This window comes from Bactrocera neohumeralis, chromosome 3, assembly GCF_024586455.1.
Source record: "Bactrocera neohumeralis isolate Rockhampton chromosome 3, APGP_CSIRO_Bneo_wtdbg2-racon-allhic-juicebox.fasta_v2, whole genome shotgun sequence".
NCBI classification, from domain to species: domain Eukaryota; kingdom Metazoa; phylum Arthropoda; class Insecta; order Diptera; family Tephritidae; genus Bactrocera; species Bactrocera neohumeralis.
This window is the reverse complement of record NC_065920.1, coordinates 72,626,357-72,650,003: the sequence shown is the minus strand read 5'-3', so window position 1 is coordinate 72,650,003 and position 23,647 is coordinate 72,626,357. Positions and strand designations below refer to the sequence as shown.

The following is a 23,647-nucleotide window of genomic DNA, read 5'->3' as shown; positions in this document are numbered from 1 at the left end:
TATGACTTGGGCTGATTTAGCAAAGTTCGTCAACCTATTCGTCTGTCTACCTACATGTATTCCAAGTATCCATCTGAAATTTTCCACACATCCTTTGCTCTCCAAGAAGCTGCTTACTTGACAGAATTACCAATATCAGACCACTATAGCACATAGCTGTCATACAAACTGACGGATCAAAAACAAGTCCTTGTATGAACAACTTTTTTATGTGACAAAATATCTTCATGAAACTCCGCAGGAAATATTAAATCAACCAGCACTACAATCCCCAAAAAAATTGTTCAAAATTGTACACTATGTCATATACCTACCATATAAACTGAACGGTCAAAATCAAGTACTTATATAAAAAACCTTTTTATTAGCGAAGATATCATCATAAAACTCGACACGGATTGTTGAACGAAATAGTCTTACAATCACCAAAGAAATTGTTCAGATTGGTCCACTATATCTTATGCTACCATACAAACTGACTGATCAAAATCAGGTCTTTGTATGGAAAACTTGTTTTTATTTTTAATAATCCTCGCGAAATCTGGCATTGACAGTCGTCTAAGACAAGCATATAAGCTCTGAATAAAATGTTCAGATCGGACCACCACAGCATATAGCTGCCATACAAACTGAACGATCAAAATTATGTCCTTGTATTTTTTTTTTTTTGGCAAGCTTTCTTCATGAAATGTGACATATATTAGCATATAGTTAGCAACTGGCCAATCCAAATAAAGATAAAGACCTTTCTATATTCTTTTATGCTATAAGAAATGCACCCCGACTAACTGCTTATATCAGCTCTTTACTTGGTGACAGCAACTTCCAAACAACCCCACTCCTCCAAATCAACAAACAACTGAAACTATCTAAACAGCTGTCACTAGCAGCCCACCTACGAGAATTAACCTGCCGCCTGCACTGAAATATAAATACTCCTGCGCTTTGAATTCGCGAATTGCTCGCGCTTTACACTGTCTTCCCACCAACTTCGCACATATCAGTTGTATACATCTGCTTGTGTGCCTGCCTGCCGTTGCACGTCTAAGACGCTAAAGCAACTTGCCGCCACAACATTTGCATTTAGTTACCAGCAGCTGGCTTGTTTGCAACTTATCTGCAAAGTTTAATGGAATTTTTAGCGTTACTCATACGCCCTGTAGACACCGTCGCGACTACTAAATTGCATGCTGGCATAGTTGTGTAAGCAGTAAAGTGTTGTTGTTCAGTATAGACATTTTTTGTGGAAAGTATATGATTTTATACTTTTGTGAACTTATTTAAGTGCAAACGCCTGAAATATGAAAAAATTATATGTAGCATATGTTACTCATACGCCGTGTGGTCTAAATTTTTGCTGTTTCCCTGTTTATACAGCGTAAATTTGTATGGTAAATCTCTTACAAATAGGAACTAGTTTCTTTGGAAAACATTTTAAAGTGAATCTAATAAGTTTATTCTATAATCCGCGATGAAAATGTCTTGCTAGTCTTTTGTTTATTTTTGTATTAAAATAATACTTTTGAGGCTTTCAACCTTTATAAGTATAAAATAAAATTTGCAATAAAAAAAGTTAAATCACGCAATCTTCAATAATTTTTGTAAGCTTTTTTCATTCCTGGCAGCCAAAGCAGATGTTCTCATTATTATTGCTGTATAGAATTACATTAATTAACTCTTATCTGTTGAAAAAGACTGCAATTATTAAATCTCGAAAAATTTAATTATCGATTATATTTCAGGACATAGATATTCACACCTGTTCCATAAATAAAAGGCAACAAATGAAGCGCTACTAGCGTTTTCCGGTCTAGACGTTGCTTCGCGCATATTTCTCCTCGCTCTCAGCCTCTGCTGTCGAGTGCAGGAAATGACCTACTAAGCAACACGAAAAAAGCGCAGTAAGCGCTAGGCTTACTATCAATACAAGTACTTAAGGGAAAATACATAAGGCATAAAATAATGAAATTTAAATTAAAGTTTTTAAAAGTACCAGTGCTTAATGTAAGTTTTGTGTAAAAAAATTGCATATTAATTTTAAAATTCAATGCAAATTTTATAATGAAAAAGTTTGGATGAGGGAATAAATACGAGTAAAAACACTATTTTGAGCATTTTAATTGAAGATTTGGGTAACAGAAATTTCTATAAAGCTTATTTTTAAAACAAATTAAATGCATACCGCAAATGTGATCGAGTTTTTGTTGAAAAAATGGATTTCTCTCATAAACCACCATCCGTATATGCTTGCTCATGTGACTATTTTCTATTTCCGAAACAGAAAAGCAGCATTTTATGCTTACATCCCAACTTTTTAAGCAGCCGGAACCGAGGTACTAAGGAACAATCCTATAAGGAGTTAGGTGTAATCAGAGACATGAAAAAATTATAATAAATAATTATTTTATTCAGTTAATAATTTTATTTTATATAAATGAAAACATATCGTCATTAAATACGGTTTCGAGTTGACTTGACAGAAATTTGAAAAAAAAATTAAATTCCTAAATGTAATGGTTATTTGCGTTGATCCGGTTCTAACCAAAGCTCCGTGTGTTGATCATCACCAATCCTTGGCGATTCATCTAAATCAATCGAAAAAAAAAATTATTTTAATTTGGCCTAGGGTCCGAACGAAGTTTTATTTGTTTTACAATAATTTTTTTGTAAAAAATTTAACGGTGCATTATCATGGTGGAAAAATCGAGGGTTGTCGGCCCATAATTACGGCCTCTTTCTGCGATTAGCTTGGCGGAAAAGGCGCATAACACTCAAATAATATTTCTCATTGACAGTTTGACCGGTCGGAATTAATTCGAAAAACTCCACACATCGATAAATGAAGAACATTGTCAGCATAACCTTGATTTTTGACCTATTTTGACGTGGTTTTGTAGGCTTTGGCCACGATAATCTGCTGATTGATCGTCTGTTTCCCGGTTGTAAGCATAAATCCAAACTCATTGCCAGTAATAATACGTATCATGTCATTTTCATAATCGGAAAGCATTGTTTTACACAAGTTAAGGCGACGCTGTTTTCCAAAGATTCTGAATGATTTTGGAACCAATCCTGCTTGCCCTTTTCTTAAGCCTAAATGGTCTTTCATAATGGTTTTCACTGATCCTTCTGATATTTGAACGATACGAGTAAAATCTCTTACTATTAATCATCGACTCTCAAACACCAATTCCTTTATATTACTGACGTGTTGTTCATCAGTTGCTGCTGATTGCCATCCTTGACTTGGTTCGTAGTCAACGCGTTCATGACTGTCTTAAAATAATTTGTACCAATCAAAAACACTTGCTCGCAACAAACAATCAACACCGAGGATCTTTTTGAAGATTCTGAAAGTTTCAGCACCATTTGATTCTGCACACAAAATTTAATGAAACTTCTGCGTTGAATAATTTTACTCATCGTAAAAGCCGCCGAATACACTTTATGTACTTCAGAATAACAAGCGTTTATTAAACATTAGTGATTACTTTAATTTGAAATTTGGCACAGATATTACGGAGAGTCATGCCAATATAGAAAAAAAAATTTGACGCGCAAAATTTATATTGAAAAGTCTTACTATATTTTGCCCACAGTAGTATAATTGATACACTGACCACCATATTACCTTTGCTATGGTAACGAAAATAATTATATATAGAACTACATATTTGGGAATTTGGGTAATCGTAGACCAGTTTCATATATTTTTGGAATTAGACTACTTATACCCAGTATTATACATTCAGTTAATTTTAAAAGTACTAACATTTGTACTATGTTTATAGGACATGACATGATTTTATCTATTTTTTACCAACACTTCATGCAGCAAAAGGCCAAAAAGTAATAAAATGCTCCGCAAGCTACTTAAGCTTCCTCACAGACTACCAAAATCTTGTGGAATAAAGTCAGTCGCATGTTCGAATACCCTGAAATCCTAGTCGAGTCTTATTAAGAAACTAACATATTGGCCGATATGTCAGCCTGAAGTTCGAAAACTTTTATATTAAGTATATGAGGGCTGAGTTAAGTATTGACACCATTGAAGTCATTTATTGATATACAGATATATACACGGGAAAGATTTTTTAAGAGCTTGAACTTTTTTTTCAATTGCAAAATCTCATCGGTCACAGATTTGAAACGTTATATTTTCTGACATCAAAAGATAATTTCATTTAAATGTTGACCGCGGCTGCGTCTTAGGTGGTCCATTCGGAAAGTCCAATTTTGGGCAACTTTTTCGAGCATTTCGGCCGGAATAGCCCGAATTTCTTCGGAACTGTTGTCTTCCAAAGCTGGAATAGTTGCTTGCTTATTTTTGTAGACTTTAGACTTGACGTAGCCCCATAAGAATAGTTAAAAAATCGCATGATCTTGGTGGCCAACTTACGGGTCCATTTCTTGAGATGAAATCGAAGTTTTCCCTCAAAATGGCCATAGAATCGCGAGCTGTGATGTAGCGCCATCTTGTTGAAACCACATGTTGCCAAGTTCAGTTCTTCCTTTTTGGCAACTAGTTTGTTAGCATCGAACGATAGCGATCGCCATTCACCGTAACGTTGCGTCCAACAGCATCTTTGAAAAATACGGTCCAATGATTCCACCAGTACAAACCACACCAAAGGAGTGCATTTTTCACCAATTGGCCACCAAAGAATATTTAACGTTTTACAAAAACGTTTGTGGGGCTACGTCAAGTTAAAGTCTACAGAAATAAGCCAGCAACTATTCCAGCTTTGAAGACAAGCATTTCCGAAGAAATTCGGGCTATTCCGGCGAAACCGGCCGTACCGAGCTAATTATCGAGTAACTCGAAAAGTATTTGTCCAATTTGCTCAAAGTTGTTAAAGAATATTTCTAAGCTATTGTAGTGATAAGTGCTACGCTAAGTGTAGAAACAATATCGATTTCTGAAAAATTCTGACTACATCTAACCCCATAAATGACATAAAGAAACAATAATTGCTCTGGTTGATCATTCCAAAGGTTTTATTGAGTCCAATTAGATCGATTTATAACAAACGTAACATACTGTGCATTTCGTTGAGTCTTCTCCCTACAAATCAAGTGGTTTATGATGAACTACTTTAAGTAATAATCTAAATTAACTTTTGAAGCCGTGGAACGAATTCATGATGTACCACACTACAATAATCAAAGAAAATGATGAGCGTTGTCTTTATTTTTGACCTAATTTGTTGTGGTTTATTCGGTTTTCCCTATCGATGCATAAGAGATGTTGTGATAGTATGTTATTTCATTGATACCAAAACGACGATTTTCAAGCTTCGTTTCTTTAACTTCTTCGATGTATAGTATATCACTTTTAACAAAGGTGGACGACTCGCATTAGGCAAGTTTTCGCTAACTTCACGACCTTCACTAAATGCTTTGTGCCACTCAAGAACTTGTGTTTGGTATAAAGTAGACTTCAAAAAACTCTTCTCCAAAATTTTGAATAATTTCGTATTCGTGATTGCAAAACCAAAATGATTACACAAATGTCGGACGAAAATAATTGTTCTCGATTGGCATTTAAATGAAGCAGTCCGATTCAATTATGATCGAATGGCTCACATTCGACATTAGAAACTCCATCTAATTAAGAAAATATCAAATACAAAAGAAACTGGCTCTTTTCATCATTTGGTTTAAGCTCAATTATTCAGTAACTTTTATTTTCTGCTTGGATTATTAATCTTCTTTTGTTTGGCGTACCCCAAAATGTTGCAAGAACCAAATGAAATTGGAAAAATGGAAAATTAAATCACATAAGCCAAGGAAGAGCTTTTTCAGCTACGAAAATTAAGCCAGCGAATCAACAGTTGTTACAAACATGGGTATTTACACACACACACACAAACACACGCATACAAACATAAATGTAGTTGTAGTAGTGAAAGTGCTGCTGCACTCTGCACATTTTGCATAATTTACAATTACAATTACGACTTTTGTTCGTTGCGAATATTTTTTCCTTCTTCTTCCGTTAGCATTGCCAAGCCAAAAACTAAAGAAATTGGAAAAATTGGTAAAAGCATCCCAAATGCAAATATTTTTACGCGCTTGTTTGCACAGTGCCATTGCAATGAAATCGATGCCAAACGGCTTGCCATGTGTGCAAGTATGTGAGAGACCAAAGGCAAAATGGACGATGGCGGCGTCTGTGTTTGAGTTTTGCGGGACACAAGCGTATACACACATACTCACACACACGCATGCTTGCCATATTTGTTGCTATCAACAGAAGACAGGCAGTCAGCAAGCAAATGTGCAGTCAAACCGTCAGTTGGACAACAACACACATATTTGTAAAAAGTAGAGAACACACACATACATACATGCGTAGCTGGCGTGGCAGATAGATTGAAAGCGGAAGTTGAATAGAAATGCAAGCAACCGGATATAATTGTGTTTGCTATGCATATTTCCGTTACTGCTGCTGCAACAACAGCGCCAGCAATGTGTATCAATGGCGTAGTGGCGCAACAATAAATACTAGAAATACTACCCCAACTACCCTAACTACTGGTAACTGCTCTACGTCAACTATTGGCAACTTCAGATTCACCTACTTTTGTAACTGTTGCTGCTGCAATTGTGGAAATATTGCACTCACATTGAATGCATTGCGCTTTCGACGTTACAACACCGTTGCTCAATTCACGGCTTTGTTGCAACAATGTTTTTATACCCTGAGGAGGGTATATTAAGTTTGCAGCGAAGTTTGTAATACACAGAAATAAATGTCGGAAAGCCTATTAAATATACTTTATATAAATTGTTAGTGACTGAGTGGTTTAGAGGGACAAGCTGAGTCGATTTAGCCATGTCTGTCTGTATATATGGGAACTACTCCCTCAGTTTTTGAGATATCGTTTTGAAATTCGGCATACATCTTTTTCTCTCCAAGAAGCTGTTAAATTGTCGGCACCGCCGATATCGGATCACTATAGCTTGTAGCTGCCATACAAACTGATGGATGAAAATCATGTTCTTATATGGAAAACTTCTTTATTTGATAAGATATCTTTATGAAATTTGGCGTGCATTATTTTCCAATACAATGGCGAAAACTCCGAAGAAATTGTGCAGATCTCCACTCTATCATATAGCTGTCATACAAACTGATCGATCAAAATCAAGTTCTTGTATGGAAAACGTATTTATTTGATTAGATATCGTGACGTAATTTGGCACAGGTTCTTCTTCGCAGCAACACTACAATCACTGAGCGAATTGTTTAGATCGGATCACTATAGCATATAGCTGTCATACAAACTGATCGATCAAAATCAAGTTCTTATATGGAAAACTTGTTTATTTTATTAGATATCGTGACGTAATTCGGCACAGGTTCTTCTTCGCAGCAACACTACAATCACTGAGCGAATTGTTTAGATCGGATCACTATAGCATATAGTTGCCATACAAAGGGAACGAACAAAATCAAGCACTTGTATGGAAAACTTTCTTATTTGACAAGATATCTGTATAAATTTAACATAGATTAATATCCGAGACTGCGCCATAAATTATGGAGAAATTGTTTAGATCGTACAACTATAGCATATAGCTGCCCTTCAAACTGATCGGTGAAATTCAAGTTCTTGTATGGAAGCCTTTTTTGTTTGTGTAGGGTATACTAGCCTCAGTACAAACGCAGTTACCGTTTTTCTTGTATAGCTCTTCAGTACTCATAAATGTGTGTGTGTGAGTATATGTGAAAACTCAAGTGTGTTTGTGTTTGCATACATAAATTGAACGCCAACGCTGGCTAACGGCTGGCATAGCTCAGTAGTTACTTACAAATGCATGGGTTTTCATATGTTTATATGTGTATGTGTGTGAATATGTGTATGTATATGTGTGTATGTATGTGTATGTATCCACATCCTTATACAAGCAACAACAAGCTCATAGAAATGCATGGAAAAAGTCTTTACAGCAAATCTCTTTGCATTCTGGTGAAGCCGGGATTGATGTGCAACTTTTGATTGCAACATCGATACAAACAAACATATGTATGTGTATGTAATATATATGTATGTATGTATATATCTGCATATGTCTCCGGATTTTTATGCAACTGAAGAATGGATTTATGCCAAACGAAATAAAGATTAAAGGATAGACGCTGGCTTAGCTGTGTGTGGTTGAGTGTATGTACGTCTGTGTGTTTGTTTACGTGAATCTCGAGATATAAATAAAATCACAGCATATCAGCTTTGTGTTGTCTGCATGAATGCGATTCCTGCCAACTGGCTCCCACTCTACTTCGCTCCCTCTCTCTCTCTCTTCACTTCGTTATTACTCAGTTATTGCCTTAAACTTAATATCAGCTGCAGTAATAGAATTTCATATGTGTGCATACATTTACTAACTTGTGGATTAATTTACTATTGCATTCAGATATATATAAAATAAATACAACTACATCTACATACCCATAGAACACATAGAAAACACTTATAACAACTACCGCTCTGTGCATTTCGTAGCGGAAGATTTGTTGCGGAAATTTGAAACGGAATTACTTAAGCATAAGTGAAACTTAATTATTAGTTAGTAATTGCTGTAAGTTAGTTAAACGCTGCATCTATTCAAAGCATCTATAACTAAATGTACATATTGAAATTGTGCTTTATGTTATGCACACATGTACTTATACTGTTATGCATAGATAATTCAAGCGTTAAGTGAGATTTCAACATAACCGTTAATTTTGATCAAAGATTAATATACATTTCAATTTAGTTAAATGCGAAGCTAAGTGAGGCGGACATCCATATGTGCGTATTTATTAAAAGCTTATTAGTGTTAGTTCCAATAAATGTGCATACATACATATGTAGTAGTGTTAGTAGTGGAGCCAAGCTGGTCTACTTTTGAAGTACATATGTATATTAAAATCATAATCTTTTTGGGTACAGTTATAAAGGAAAAATGTAATAGAAGAATATAAAACATAATGGAAAAAATATAACTAGTTACCAACTAGTATTTTTCGGACGAATCATAAACTAAAGAAGGAATGGGGTTTTAAGGAAGAAATCAATAGATTTTGAAAATTTGAATTCACTTTTTCGAAACTAGTTGGGAACTAGTTGACACAATAGATCCGAATCAAGCGTTTAACTCTAGGAAAGCAGCTCATGCTAAATGACTTCATACCAATCTTATTAAATGCATTTTAACACTTACAGATCGGCAATCCTTGCTTGTCCTTCATTGGCCCCAGCTCACCGCCCAAAACCTCGAAAAATTTTCACAAAAACTTTATTTTTTTATAAAAAAATGTCTGAAAAAAGTAAAGTTTAAAAATTTTTTTTTTTCCATCCAATAACTAGCTTACAATTCTAATTAAAACATGTATATATCCCATTTTACTTCATGTGATCTTGCAAAAAGTTCTCCTCCAAGAAGTTGGGCGTTAAACAGCAGGCACCCTTTTTCCAAAAAAAGTGCCGGAAATGCTGTAGTAATAGCCGTGTTTTGAAAATTTTCCTTTAAAATTTCACAAAAGCTTTATATTATAAGTATATTTTGAATAGTAAAAAATTTTAATTCAAATTTTTTTTATTCATATATGTATATGAAAGACTAAAGTTATTCAAATAGGCGGTGTTTGCTGGCGGAAACCCATGTGACCCATATATATACTTTTGACTAAAACAACTTTTACAAATTGTAAATATTCGACTCCCTACTAACTTCGTTTTTAATTTTTGCAAAATATTTTTTCTACATTTTAGTCTTTATAGATAACAACATAATCGCGTAATTCCCAAAATCCATATTTTTGCATTAATATTCCAATTTACTTTTCAGAGATGGTTTTCGTATGAAATCTGGGCATTCGAAAGTTTTCTTTTTCATTAGAAGAGATGAATTCATGGAATTTGGCATAGATTTTTCTATGCATGGCTACAATCTCCGAAGCAATTGTTCTGATCGGAACACTGCAGCATATAGCTGTTATATAAGTCAAACGATCAAAATCAAAATAAGCATATTTCTATAACCTCTTTTTAATAAAAAAGTGCACATGTAAAAGGTATAAAAGCTTGGAGCCAGCCGAAGTTCATATTTTTTCTTGTTTCTAAGTAACTTCAAATTATAAAATATAGTTTCAGAAAACCTAAATCTATGATAACATAAGGTATAAAAAAACTCATTACATACTTGGCATGAGTATAAGCTGTTACTTAGCGCGACCTCAGAACGAGATACAGTTTGTATTGAATATAATAATACTAGCCCCTTTTTCGAATGAATGTTTAACTACTGCTCTGCTAGTGATTTCCAAGAACAATACTATAAAAATATATGAAAAGTATAAATTAATAATAACGACTTTGATTTTCGCAAAGAAATGTCTAAAACTCCCACATAAAATAAAATACACTAATTGGAAGAAAAAAAAAAAACAAAATTGCATTTGCGGTTCGCCTATTGTCTGCATTTTGCTAGTTTTTGTAAGTTTTGCACAAAAACAGTTTAAAAATGCAACAAAGATAGGATAATCTGTTGATTTCAATACTTTTTCAAAAGCTAAACTATATTTACATACACATATATATTTACTTTTACAGCAATACCATTTATATGTTATGCAAGCTGAGAAATTTTAACAGTTTATTGGCATGTTTGTCAGTCATTATTTCATCAAAGTTTCTTTCTGGCTACGCGCCGGCTTCAATAAAAGGCATGGAAAAGCTAGTAAACTTTTTCTAGGGCATTTTTTTTCAGCAAACACTTGTTGATTAATTGTCATAATATTATATATTCTTAATAATGAATTTAAATTTGTTTTACTACTTTTCTTTAAAATGTCAAACAATCATTGATAGATAAAAAAATATTGTATAAACATTGGCGTGTCTGTTAGTTTGGTATAAAAAATTATCAACAGATACTAGCTCTCTATCGCTTTAAAATATTATATGAATTTTAAAAAGCAGTGTCAATAATATTTATTATATTAAGACAGAAAAAAATTTAAAACAATCAGCCTTTAATTTTTATGCATACATATATCAATATTTATTAAAAAAGTATTATTCCTGATATTTTTTCTTAATTATTGTCTGTCTTAATATAATACATGTTATTGACATTGTGCTTAAAAATTCATTCACATTTAAATTTTAATATTTTATTTTTGTTATACATCCATTAATATTTCTGCCTTTAAAAAGTGTTATCGACGCAGCTTTTCAAAATTCAACCATTTTCACTGCAAATGCTCAGTCAAATAGAAATAATTGTGTTTGTCTGATTCGGATGTCAAATGTAAATGCAGCTATTTAAGTGGAAAATCGCATCAAATTGCTAGCTAAAACAGGCAATCGCTTTTAATTTAATACAAATTTATGAGCACTTAAAAAAGAAGAAGAAAGAGTAGAGGTACATTTTATGCTTGCGGAGTAAAATAAAATATAAAAAATGTTTTAAAAATAATTAAATGGTGTTTAATTCTTCTTTCTCTATTTTTTACTAAATATGCAAGTGAGAAAATATATGAAAAAAATTTTTAAAAAAATTTAAGGTTGTCCAATTAATTTTTCTGTACTTTTTACCAACCAAGTGAGGTATGTACATATGAAAAAATTGAATAAGGTTTATGTTGTACATATATCTTCACTAATATGAAAAAATTGAAAAAATTAACGATATAACTCTTCATTTTTATTAATTAATTTTTCATTTAAATTGTCAAAATTCATAATTATGAAAGCATTCTAATTTTTATTGATATTTTTAGTCATAAAAATAAATAAATATCAATTTAATTTGCCTGAATGCAATAAAAGTATCGTTAGCTTTGCATAAAAAATCTTCATTGAAACTTTTGTTTGTCATCCATGACGTATAAGTGACACTTATCCAACATAAGATGAAAATAAGTTACTCATACGCCGTGGCTAGTCAAGGAATTTCACTGTTATTAGCAAAATTTTTTGTTTATGTTCTTATTATTATTGCAATTATTAGTAAAATTGCCATATAGCAGATTCATATCAACGAAGTTCTTTCTTCTTAAAAAATTTTGTTGAAGCCCGTCTATGTGTATACGTGAACAACACCATCAGTTTTTGAGATACCGATCTGAAATTTTGGACACGTTCTTACCAAGAAGCTGCTCATTTGTGGGATTAATCGACATCGCATCACTACAGCATATAGCTGCCATACAAGCTGAACAATCGAAACAAAGTGATTGTATGGATAATTTTTGTATTTAACAAGATATCTTTATACTATAGTTACTATAACGTATAACTGCTATACAAACTGTTTGGCCAAATTCAAGTCCATCGACAGAAAATCTGCTTTTTGACAAGATAATTTTACAAAACTTAGCATGGTTCATTGGCTAAGGCAGTGGTATGAATTCTGAAGAAATTATATAGATCGTGCAACTATATCATATAGCTCCCATATAAAGAGATCGATCAAAATCAAGCGATAACTTTCTTTTTATACCATTTTCTGCTTTAAGAAATATACATATATCTATAAAGTATTGTATTGCTTTGGTGTAGACGAAGTTCACATCTTTTCTTGTTTCTAATATTAATTTATTTTTTGAAGCAATACTCGTGCGTGTATATTAGTAAACAGCTCTTATCGTTGGGATGCACTCTTTAAAGCCACTTATTACTTCAGCAACAATTGTATTTAAGCTTTCTAAAATTTCTTAAAATTTCTAGCTTTCTTTTTACCGCATGTTACTTTTATTGTCTATATGTATACATAACAAAGCAGAGTTTCAAGCATCAAAACAAATAATTATAAACTTGATGGTTGGTCAGCCAAGGTTACCCATACGCCATGGACTATGCACCATATAATGTGTATAAATAAACAGAAATAAATTATATAAAATTAGTTTAAATATTCTTTTTTTTCTGGGTGCATTTAAGCATGGTTGAATAATCAAACTTCGTTTGCCAGTTCTCTTCTGCCACTCAATTTATTTTTAGTACGCACACGCTCCCATAAATATACCTATGTACATGCCTGGGTAGGTGGCGATATGATTTTCAGCAGTAACTACTACGCAAGCAAGCCAGTATTCATATATTAATTAAAAAAAATTAAAAAAAACAACAACAACCAGCAACACTTGCAACAACTCAAACTCGTAAAATGCTACCAGCGCTTCTTGCATGCAGCATTTTCCAAGAACTTAAAGCGAGTAAACAGTTTGCTGTGAAGCTATGAAAAACAACAAAATACCAAATACAAAAATGCAAAATTTATTATTTGTGGTTGTTTCTTGCAATACTGTTATGGCATTGCCTCGCAAACTTAGTAATACATATATATACCTATACACAAAGTATGGATGCCTCACTGGCACACATAAGTATTGACTTGTGTGTATATGTATCAAAGTGCATGGCACAATAAGTCACTGCTATGCTATCCCATGCTTTCACGTTATGTTGCTTGCACGAGCGGTACCGTTAGCAACGTGCAAAAGCTGCAGCGCAAAGCATAGACTATGGAGTGCATTAGTTGCTTCATAAATTATGGAATTTTGCAAAACATTGACAGCAAAAAGCCGTAATAACAAAAACAAAAACAACGATAATAAACAGAGTAATTGCAGAACAAAAACAAAAACAACATATAGTGCAATGTGTAAACAAAGTTATAGAAAAATGTACTATGTAAGAATTAACTGGTAGGTGGCTCTATGACAGTGTTTTCCAAATTGAGGAATTGGAAATGTTAAAAGATCTAAGAACTTTTTTTTTATTTAGATAAATACTTAGATTTACTTCTTAAAGGGGTAATATCGACTTGTGAATTTCAAAAATCGATTTTTGCTTCGAATGCATATATATTTTATTATATTCTCTGAACATGTGACGTCGATCCTCCAATAATTAGTTTCGGAAATATGAGGTTCTTAGTATGATTTTTAACTTAACTTATTGCAATAGGCAATGAGTGTAACTAAATGTTTAGTAACGATTTACATATTTCATGTTATCAAAGTTTCACACCTAACTCAGCTTAGTCACACCACAACTCAGTTTAATATTGGGTTGTCGAAGAATTCGTATTTTGTCAATAGATGTTGTTGCAGTCGTATATCTCGAGTACTACTAATCACATTGCGTCATACCATATAGTGTTGGAAAGGTGAGATTTTAAGCTTCCAAAAAAAAACAAAATTAATTCAGGGAAGTTGAAAAAAAGTTATAGCTGTTCAAAAATGAGTGAAAACAATGAAAAAATTCGTTATATTTTGAAATTTTTGTAAAAAAAGGGAGTAATGGCACGCAAGCCACCAATGAAATTTGAAAAGTTCATGGAGACGATGTTGTATCAGTTCGTGAAGCACAACAATGGTTCGCTCGCTTCACTGATGGGATGATGCTAGACCAAAATGATATATATTTGTTTATTTACTTATTATTATAAACATAAAAAAATAAATTAAAATTTGATTAGAAATACGAAAAGACTTTTTCGACTACCACACATTCACAGATATTCACATTATCAAAGTTTCACACCGAATAAAGCTTAGTCATACACCAACCCCAGTCAAACATCATACTAAATTTTGATACTGGAAACAAATTCTGCAGCAATCTAGGAGTTTTATAAGTATTTGTGCTTGAAATTTAAAACCGCATAAGTTGAGTTAAAATGCAAATGAGATATATCGTCATGTAAAATGCAAAACAACGTATCATCAAAAATCTCGAATATCGTTGTGAAATATAATAACCAAAACTTAAATTTTGTTTCAATATGACTCTATGATTTGGATTTTAAGTTAGCAAATTTAATTAAGTACTAAGTTTAAACAATTTCGTAATACATTACACTTAAACGAATACATACAAAATTAAGTCAATATACATACCTTTTAGTGTATGTGAGAAATATTTTCTTATCTTGGTTTTGAAAAGTTTGTTGCTTGTAATACCAGTTCCTTAACAACTTTGCTACAAGTTCAGTTACTGAACTATGACTGGTCAATATGTCGCTGTTGCCACAAGTACATCTGTCTTTTTACCGCTACTTTGCACTTTTCTTATTCTTGTTTTTTTGCTTGCTACTTGCTAATGGTCAATTAAACACTGCTGTTGGTTTTCTGGAATTTTCATGCACTCAACTGGTTTACAAAATAGTATAATGTGGACATTTGCTTATATACTTAAAATACTACTATGAGTAAAACGTACTATGACTTTGTTCATAATTTTAACATTTTTAATTTATTCTTCAGAATCTATGTCGTCTCTCTCAAAGTAATCCCCCTTGAACCCAACACACTTGTACCTTGAAACAGTTCTTAAAGTCAATTTCCGGAGTAGCCTTCCATGTGCATCGTTTGACATCGTGGTAGTCAGAACGTATTGTTTTACAGACGTTAACGTGACACTGTTTTTTTGAAAAAATTTAGTGATTTTTGAACAAATCGTGCTTCCACTTTTCACTGTTCCTTCTGATATTTCAACGATGCTAGTACGATCTCCGGTAGAGAGTGCGATGAAAAAAAAACACATGAGATAAAGAGAGGAACAGAAAGCAATAGATAGAGAATAAAGAGTTGAAGTGAGATAGAGTAAGAGGTAAACGAGTAAAAGCAAAAATATATTTTTCTTGATTTTGAACAATTTACGAGTATTTGGCACCTATATGCTACAGTAGTTCGATCTGAGCTATTGGGCCGGAGATTGTAACGTTTGCTTTTACAATAATTTGTGAAGAGTTTCGTGAAGATATAAAAAGTATGATAGATGGAGAAGGGAAAAGGAAGAGAGATAGAAACAGAGATCATAGTAGAGATAAAGAATATAAGAGAAAGAGTATTACAACGGTTATTTTTACAATTTTTTGTTGGTATCGCCGCTTATACATATAGTGAATGATTACTTAAGTTTCATCTTAAGCAATACCAAATATTTTTCCTGCGACTGGTTATACTTATTTTAAATTTTATTTCTATATTATTCAAATATCTTCAGCATTACAAATATTTAAATCGGATATTTTAACGGATTAATGAATCATTTAAAGAAAAAGTTTTGAAAAAAATAATTTTGAGACTTTCAAAAATCTTAAAATAGATAATTAAAAATATACCTAAAAATTAAAAAAAAAAGTATTTCAAAATATTTTTCTAAAATATTTTCCTTTTTTTTATTTCAAAAATACATTTTTTTTTTTCATTTTAAATAATTATGTGGTGCTTTGAAAAATAATTTTAATTTTGATTGATAATTTTGAGACTTGTGGCATAAAAAAAAAGTATTTTTAAGAAATAATATTTTTCAAAATCATTTTAAAATATTTTTCAAAAATATTTTTTTCCTTTTTGTATTAAAACAAAATGTTCGTTCCACACTAGTTGTGTCTTCAAACAACCCATCAACTGGCGGTTATTTGTCAGTTGGTCATAATATGTTATATTAACTGCATGTTGCTGCATTATTGAATATGGGGACAACAAAAATGTCACAAACTTCTGCAAACACAACATGAAATTCTTGAACCTACATAGACCACATACTCGAAAGAAAAAAATAAAAATCGTATTACCTCGTTGAAGAATAACAAAGGCAGGCAACACATTAAAAGTAGTCATTTATCACATACATTGCCTTTGATTATTATAAGGACTTATAAAAACAGCTATTTTAGTATTAACACGTTATATATGTTGTTGCAATCGCAGACAGTAGAATTTCTGCAAACATTTTGCGTCAAATAGAGACTTGCTTTATAGATGAAAGATGATTTTCCATGAAGTTTAAGTGCATTCCAACATTGTTTAGTAGAAAAAATTTAAATATCCAGTAAAGTGGCGGTATGAGATTCTTATATGGTACTGAGCATCCACATATTTACATTCACTTTATACCCCATATATACTTACTGTGACTTTTATGAGCTCTGCTTTTATCGCTTGAGTTCTCTTAATTTGTGCGATCACAAGTTAAACACTCATTTAATGCCCCAAGTTTTGCAGCGTGATATGTTTTTACATATTTTTGCTGCTGCAAATTGTTCACTCGACCAAAGTTTATTATGGCAAATGCAGTTTTAAACGGTACTAACTACAACTCACACGCGTAACTCAATTAGCTTTCATTGGACTTAATAGTTTATGTACACACTTTGGAGCAAAACAAATTTTGAAGCATGTTAATTTTTGTGATGTGGCAACCATATTCGTAGACTTTCCCAATAAGGCTATGCACACAGTAAAGCGAGTAACGAAGAGCGAAGAATTGAGAAAGCACAAAAATTAGCTAATAACAGTGTTAATATCTACTAAACAACTCTATACAGTGCCTTTCCTGCTTCTTTGTGTTCTGCAACGTTGCTTCTAGCTTCATTCATGGTAAATGCTTTAACCCTAAAGTGATCATATGGGTTCTAAAATGCTCGTATGAGTATTAAAATACTCATATAATTGAGTGTGTTCTGTATGTTTATGGATGCATAGTAAGAAGCATAAAATTTTCGTGTGATGTGAGTACGATGCGGCGTGTTTTTTCGTTTTGGTTTTCCTTTCTTTATGTTGACACTTAATTTATTTGGTACTTAATTTGTTAAAAAGCGCGAATGTGAGGGTTTGAAATTTTGTTAACTTGTCTGTGTTAATTGGATAATTAGAAGTGTTGTAAAACTACCAAAAATAGTATAAGTGTGGTCCTTGACTTTGATGAAACTCAGCTTCTTATTATTGAGTATAAATGAAAAAAGGAAATTGTGAGATAGCTCTGAATGTTTAGTCGTTACCCTGGACATTAAAAATGCCTTCAACTCAACTCAACTGGACTATAATTATTAGAGCTCAGACAGAATTAAGATAACTGAGTATCATATTCGAATAATATTCGAGAATTTGGACCTGAAACGTGTAAAGTTACAGACGGTAAACCGCAAGGGCCAGTTCCTCGCCCTGTACTGTGGAACGTAAAGTACAACGGTTTTCTGAGAGTCGAGATGCCGGATGCGGTAAAGATAGTAAGAATAATAGACAATCTTGCTGATCATATGCCCTCTTATTGTCAGCTGTTTTTATAACCTCACATGCAGTACTGTACTAGTCTAAAATTACGAATATTTCGAGAAATATATTCTTTTAGACGCAAGGAAAAAGTTTTTAAATTTTAAAGTCATTGGTAGATACAGCCTTAGATATAAAGCTTTCCATATTCAATCAACAACATATATGTGTTCATGTAGTTTCCATAAAACTAAGTCAAAATTGAAGCTGGGTAATGTCAAGACCTAGGGTGTAAGTGGATGAAAAAAACTCAAAAGCTTTCAAGAGCTTTAAAAGTTCCTAAAAATATATACGAGTTCCTGTACCTCCCTTAAAATTAGGTCAAAATTGATGATGAGTAATGTCAAGTGCCACGGTGGAAGTGAGGAAAAAAGCACAAAAGCTTTCAAGAGCTTTAAAAGTTCCTAAAACTTCTTTCCTTATTAGTATCTGTGAAAGCTCGCCTGCTTTTTAAGATATGATAAAGCAATATATGCACCATAATTTTAAAAATATACGTACATATGTATGTCTGAAAGAAAGTCTCAAGCTGTTACTAAAACCGATTTTTTGACTTCCAAATATTTCCACTTCTACTTACAGGTCACCGATTGGGGCATCGAGCAGTGTCGCTCACTGCATGTGCATATCAAAACACCGCCACGCCTACGTGTCGATCCCGCCAGCGTCACATTGCAACGCGGCGATTCGCTGCGTGTGCGTTGCCTCTCCCCCGGCAACGATGACATCAAGCGCTATGCACAACTTGGCTACAGCTGGACACGTAACGGTGTACTCTTTCAATCGAACCCCGCCACAGTGATGTGGGAAGATCTGTATCCCGATGGGAGCATACTGAAAATTAATAATATACAGGTGAGAGGGCATAAAATGGGAGAGCTTTCAAGCTTTTTTGCTTTATAGGGGATACTTAAGAGCTTTTTTTATATACATTTTAAGCACAAAAACTTTTTTATAAATATATATATATTTTTTTAATTTTAAAATACAATTTAATTTTTTTAAATATATATTTCCTGCTCTTTTGTTCGCACAGAAATCCGCCGAGTACACATGCATTGTCTCCAACACAGTGCGTCCGGTATCGAAAAGCGTCTACATAACAGTTATCGACCGCAATGCGGTACGTGTGTGCCACAGCGACACGCTGTACGGTGTCCGTTGGCCGACAAGTGCACCAGGCGCCGCCATTGTTGCCGACTGTCCGCGCGGTTTTGAGGGCCACTCGCGGCGCATTTGTGAAAGCCGCGATACGGGAAATTCGACATGGTTGTTACCCGATTTCGCGCTCTGCGTACATGATCAACTTTTGCTGATTTACAATAAGTTTCGTGCACTAAGCGCCGGCTACCAGCAGACCAACTCATCGGCCATACTGAAGGCCTGCTTCGCATACACGGCCAAGCGGCATAAGCGCTTTCTGCCCGGCGAGGCGGGCTTTCTCATCGATATGCTGCATGAGGTGAGTATCAAGTGTCAGAGTGCTGTGGATATTTTTTTTATGTTTTTGTTGTTGTTGTGTGTTTGCTGTGACCTAAAATCTCCGCAAGCGTAAAGTGTGCGCAGCAAAATGTTGTATGTGTGTCGTAAAAGCAATCGCTTTTATATTTATTTAATGTGTGTCAAGCACACAACAACGGTATTGTTTGGCAAATGTTTACGTGCATTTTAAAATTGCACTCGCCATGAAAAAGTGTCACGTGAACACCTTATGTGCTCGGCGCTGTGGTCGAGATAAAGCGTACGCCGCGTGTGACTTGCGAGTAAAGCGCTTTTTAAGGCCTTTAAATAATGCATTTCAGTGGTGATTCTTCTTTATTTATGAAAATGTATAAAAATATTTATATTCCATGGGAAAATCCAATTTTCGTAGTTTCCAAAAATACTCCAAGCTCGGTAGCGATGCTTTTCATCTTTTTGCATTATTTGCTTTGTGCTACTTCGTATTTCTTGTCGTACTTGTTGTTGCTTTTCTTATGTAATTTGTCACATGTGTCACTTCGTGTCCATTTTTCAAAGTGGCACTCTAAATGGAAAAGGGGACTTTGCTTTGGTCGAAGGCCATTATTATAGCAAACCGGCTAAGCCAATTCGAATTGAAGGCTCACATGATTTCAAGGTCAAGAGATTTTAGTAAATTTTTAAGCATGTCACAAGTACGTGAGTCACCATTTTTATTATGCCATAAATAATTTCATAGTCGGATAACTATCAACCAGCTGTCAAAGCGAACACTTGTGTTTGACATTCATGTTCGATGTGATTTGGTAAATTACCATGAAAATTTTTGCATTGAAGCAACGTTTAAAAATTCGGGAAAAATTATATTTAACAACGTGTTCTGAACACATCACATTATCGTCAGCCATTATCCATATATTATCCATGTATTCGTCATACAAAACGTCAACTCGAACTTTGAAAGCGACTTATGATACTTCATCTATACTTCCTAGAACTGTGAAGCTCCTAGATATCTCAGACGAGCGCTAGATAACGCTGGAAACAATCATAAGATGCTTATGTTCATTATACTACCTACTCCTCTGCTTTTTGTTGCTTGGATAGTCGTTACTTATACCCACGCGGCTTGAATGTCAGCAGCTTGTGATCTATCGTGAGAGTAAAAAGCATGCGAGTTTTCCTACGGCGCTCTTGCACTGGATCTCGGCGATCTTGCATGCATTTAATCTAGCCTTGATCCGTCTGTTAGCCGAAAATTTCATTGAATACGTTTTTACAGGCAGCTAGCAATTTCATCCGCTTTTTCGTTTCCCGGAATTTCTTTGTGCCCTAAAACCCAGTACATATATTTGTACTGTTTTCTGGCAACCGCTACATCTACTGCTTTCCTGCTTATAAAGACATTCCCTAACGTGATGTGAGATTATTGCCTTAATTGTCGCCTGGTTATCGGCTTACTGATCTTTTTTTATCTTCCTTTCTATTATTATAAGCTAACTCAGCCACTTTACTGATCACGAAGGCTTTTGCTGAGGTACATTGTAGCTTCTGGATGCTTGAAGGGTCACCTGAGATAGCTCCGCGCGAGAGATTCCGGTTCCCACTCTATATGAGAAATATAGAAAATTATCGCCTCATGCTTGCTCACAAATTCTGGGCATTTCTCTTCTATAATTCGTTTCCGATGCAAAAACAACTTCTCTTTGTAGAGATTAAACAGGATTTCTGATAAGCAAAATCGTCGTTCAAAATCCCTTGACTCATATGACACCTAATTTCCTGCTTTTGAATGTCCATAGCTGCTTTTGAACATTTTGGAATGATTGGCTGAGTAACTCCCAAGGATTCTTCGAAATCTTCTTAAGTTTTTGGCAACAACTTTCTTTGAACAATGCTTCCAGTTACTTATCTTCAAACCTTTTTTACCGCCATTCTTCGTGTTGCAAGCCAAAATGACCACCAATCGTGGAAGAACTATTTGGCATATTCGCTCAGCTAGACCATGTTCACCATAATATTCCATCAAAATACTCGTATAATAACTTTCGGCTACGGATGTCTTCATATTCATATAATTAAGAGGAACTCTCGCACTTTGTAGGCGCTAAGCTCGGCGTATTTAGGTGAAAAGAAAATTATTGCGGTGGTTAAATAAATGGCATATACTAAAGACGACACAAAAGAATATTACCTTATTACCTTTCCAGCACATGTTCGGAATAATAAACAAGTTACGCTATACCGAACCAAAATATTGTAGTTATATATCCAATACTTACCAGAAAGTCTTAAATACATATGTCAATTAAGTTCCGGTATATAATTTTTTTGCACAGCGCAAGTTCCAAAAATCAACATTATCCGCAGAAACCTTCCTTGATAAGGTGATTCCGAAGATTGTTCCTTAGACGCCATTTTTATCAATTTTCAATAAAATATTCGATACTGAAATATAATAATTTTTATTAAAGCTTAAAATAGAGAAATTGGATTTTTTGTTCCTTGCTAGCTCAAAAAATGTCCATAGTTAGGACTGTTTTAAGGGTCTTTAACCATAAATAACCTCAATTGTCGTACTAATAGTGCAAAAAATCCTAAACAGACTCTCAAAATGCTCTTCAGTTCAGAAGTAGTGCTTATTTGCTGTGATTTTCTGTTGATATCGGTTGGTCACTATGACCGAGTGCGGATTTTTAAACACTACACTTCGTGGGTTTTCTAAACCTCCTCCTCACCTGCATATTAATGAAAGTTAATTTATGAAAGTTTGGTGTTATGAAAATTTGTTTACGTCTAAATTGCATGCAGTAGTTGCAGATTTTCAGCCTGCTGCTCTTTCTAACATATTGATTCTAGCCATGATCCTACCAATCCGCTCCAATATCGTGGTATGCATAGGAGTCAAAATGTTGGTTGAATATTACCATATTTAAGCATTACTTAATAAATTTGTATTTCAAATTTGAATAACTTATTGAATATAGCAGATCAGCTATACGAAGTGCAGCCCTCATACAACTATACCAATAATCACTAACGCCACAAAACTAAAAACTTTTCTAATCGCATACCAACAGCATTATAATCTAAATATATATTCGTTAGTTTTCACACACATACAAAGAAAGTTTTCATAAAAATATTTGCCAACTGAAGATAAACGAGCGTGCTCAGTTGCAACAACAAGAACATTTAACCTTTTACACCAACAATTTTCACTGCAAAAGCCGCACATTTGTTCAGGTGCAAGCCGGTCGCTACAACCACGGCCACATTTTAACTACAACCACACTTGTGGCACACAACCACTGCTTGAACATTTTTCAACAAACCAAACAGAAAGTGAATGCGCTAAAGGTAGCGTAGAATGGAAAAGCAAAAGGAGCACAAAAGCAACAAATCATATAAATTAAGAAAGTGGCAGCTCAGCTGAAAAGCAAAAAGAGCTCCTTTACAACGAAGATCAGCAACAACAACATGCAGTTGCTCATAATAATGATGCTCATGATGATGCTGCTGATGGCAATGCTGATGAGGGCACTCCTGATGATGGCAATGCTGATGAAGGCAATGCTGATAATGGTGAGCCTGCTGATGGCGGTGACGACAGCATTTCCCGTTACATAGTTGAGCGAGTGCAATTTTTCATTCTGATGCACTCACGACCAATTCACGGCAGCCACAAATTTTCGAACGTCTTTGCTTCCTGCTTTTTGCCCGCTCATATCCCTGCTCACATGTGCCATCAGGCAAACGCTGCATATGCCGCATGTGTGTGCACATGAGCTTGTGTGCTGCCTTCGCCCTTCAAGGTAGCAAATTATGGAAAAAATGCGTTTGCTTGCTGAAAAAAAGATCATAGTTTATTAGATTTCACTTTTGTCGGAAGTTATTTGCTTTTACCTACACAGTGACTGCTTCCCTTATTTCCATGCGTGCCAGTGTGCGCGCTCTGAGTGCCCTTTTAACTGAGTTTTTCTGCAACTTTCCCACAGGATGTGCCGCAAACGTACACGAATTCAAGTGAAATGGTATAAGTAAGTTACACAGGAAAAATATTTAAGTTAAGAAAAGGTTTGAGTAGTGCAGGTTGCCAGATATTTTGGGTATTGCAGATGTTGG

At 34.1% G+C, this 23,647-nt stretch overlaps 1 protein-coding gene across 1 annotated transcript in view; it reads left to right on the top strand.

The window, feature by feature from the left end:
* Nucleotides 1-23,647, top strand: part of LOC126752165 (uncharacterized) — a 565,185-nt gene that overhangs the window by 445,083 nt on the left and 96,455 nt on the right. Inside the window, exons 12-13 of the mRNA XM_050462767.1 lie at nt 18,644-18,916; nt 19,098-19,523. Coding sequence (XP_050318724.1) covers nt 18,644-18,916; nt 19,098-19,523 — 699 coding nt within the window. The remainder of the gene's footprint in view (nt 1-18,643; nt 18,917-19,097; nt 19,524-23,647) is intronic.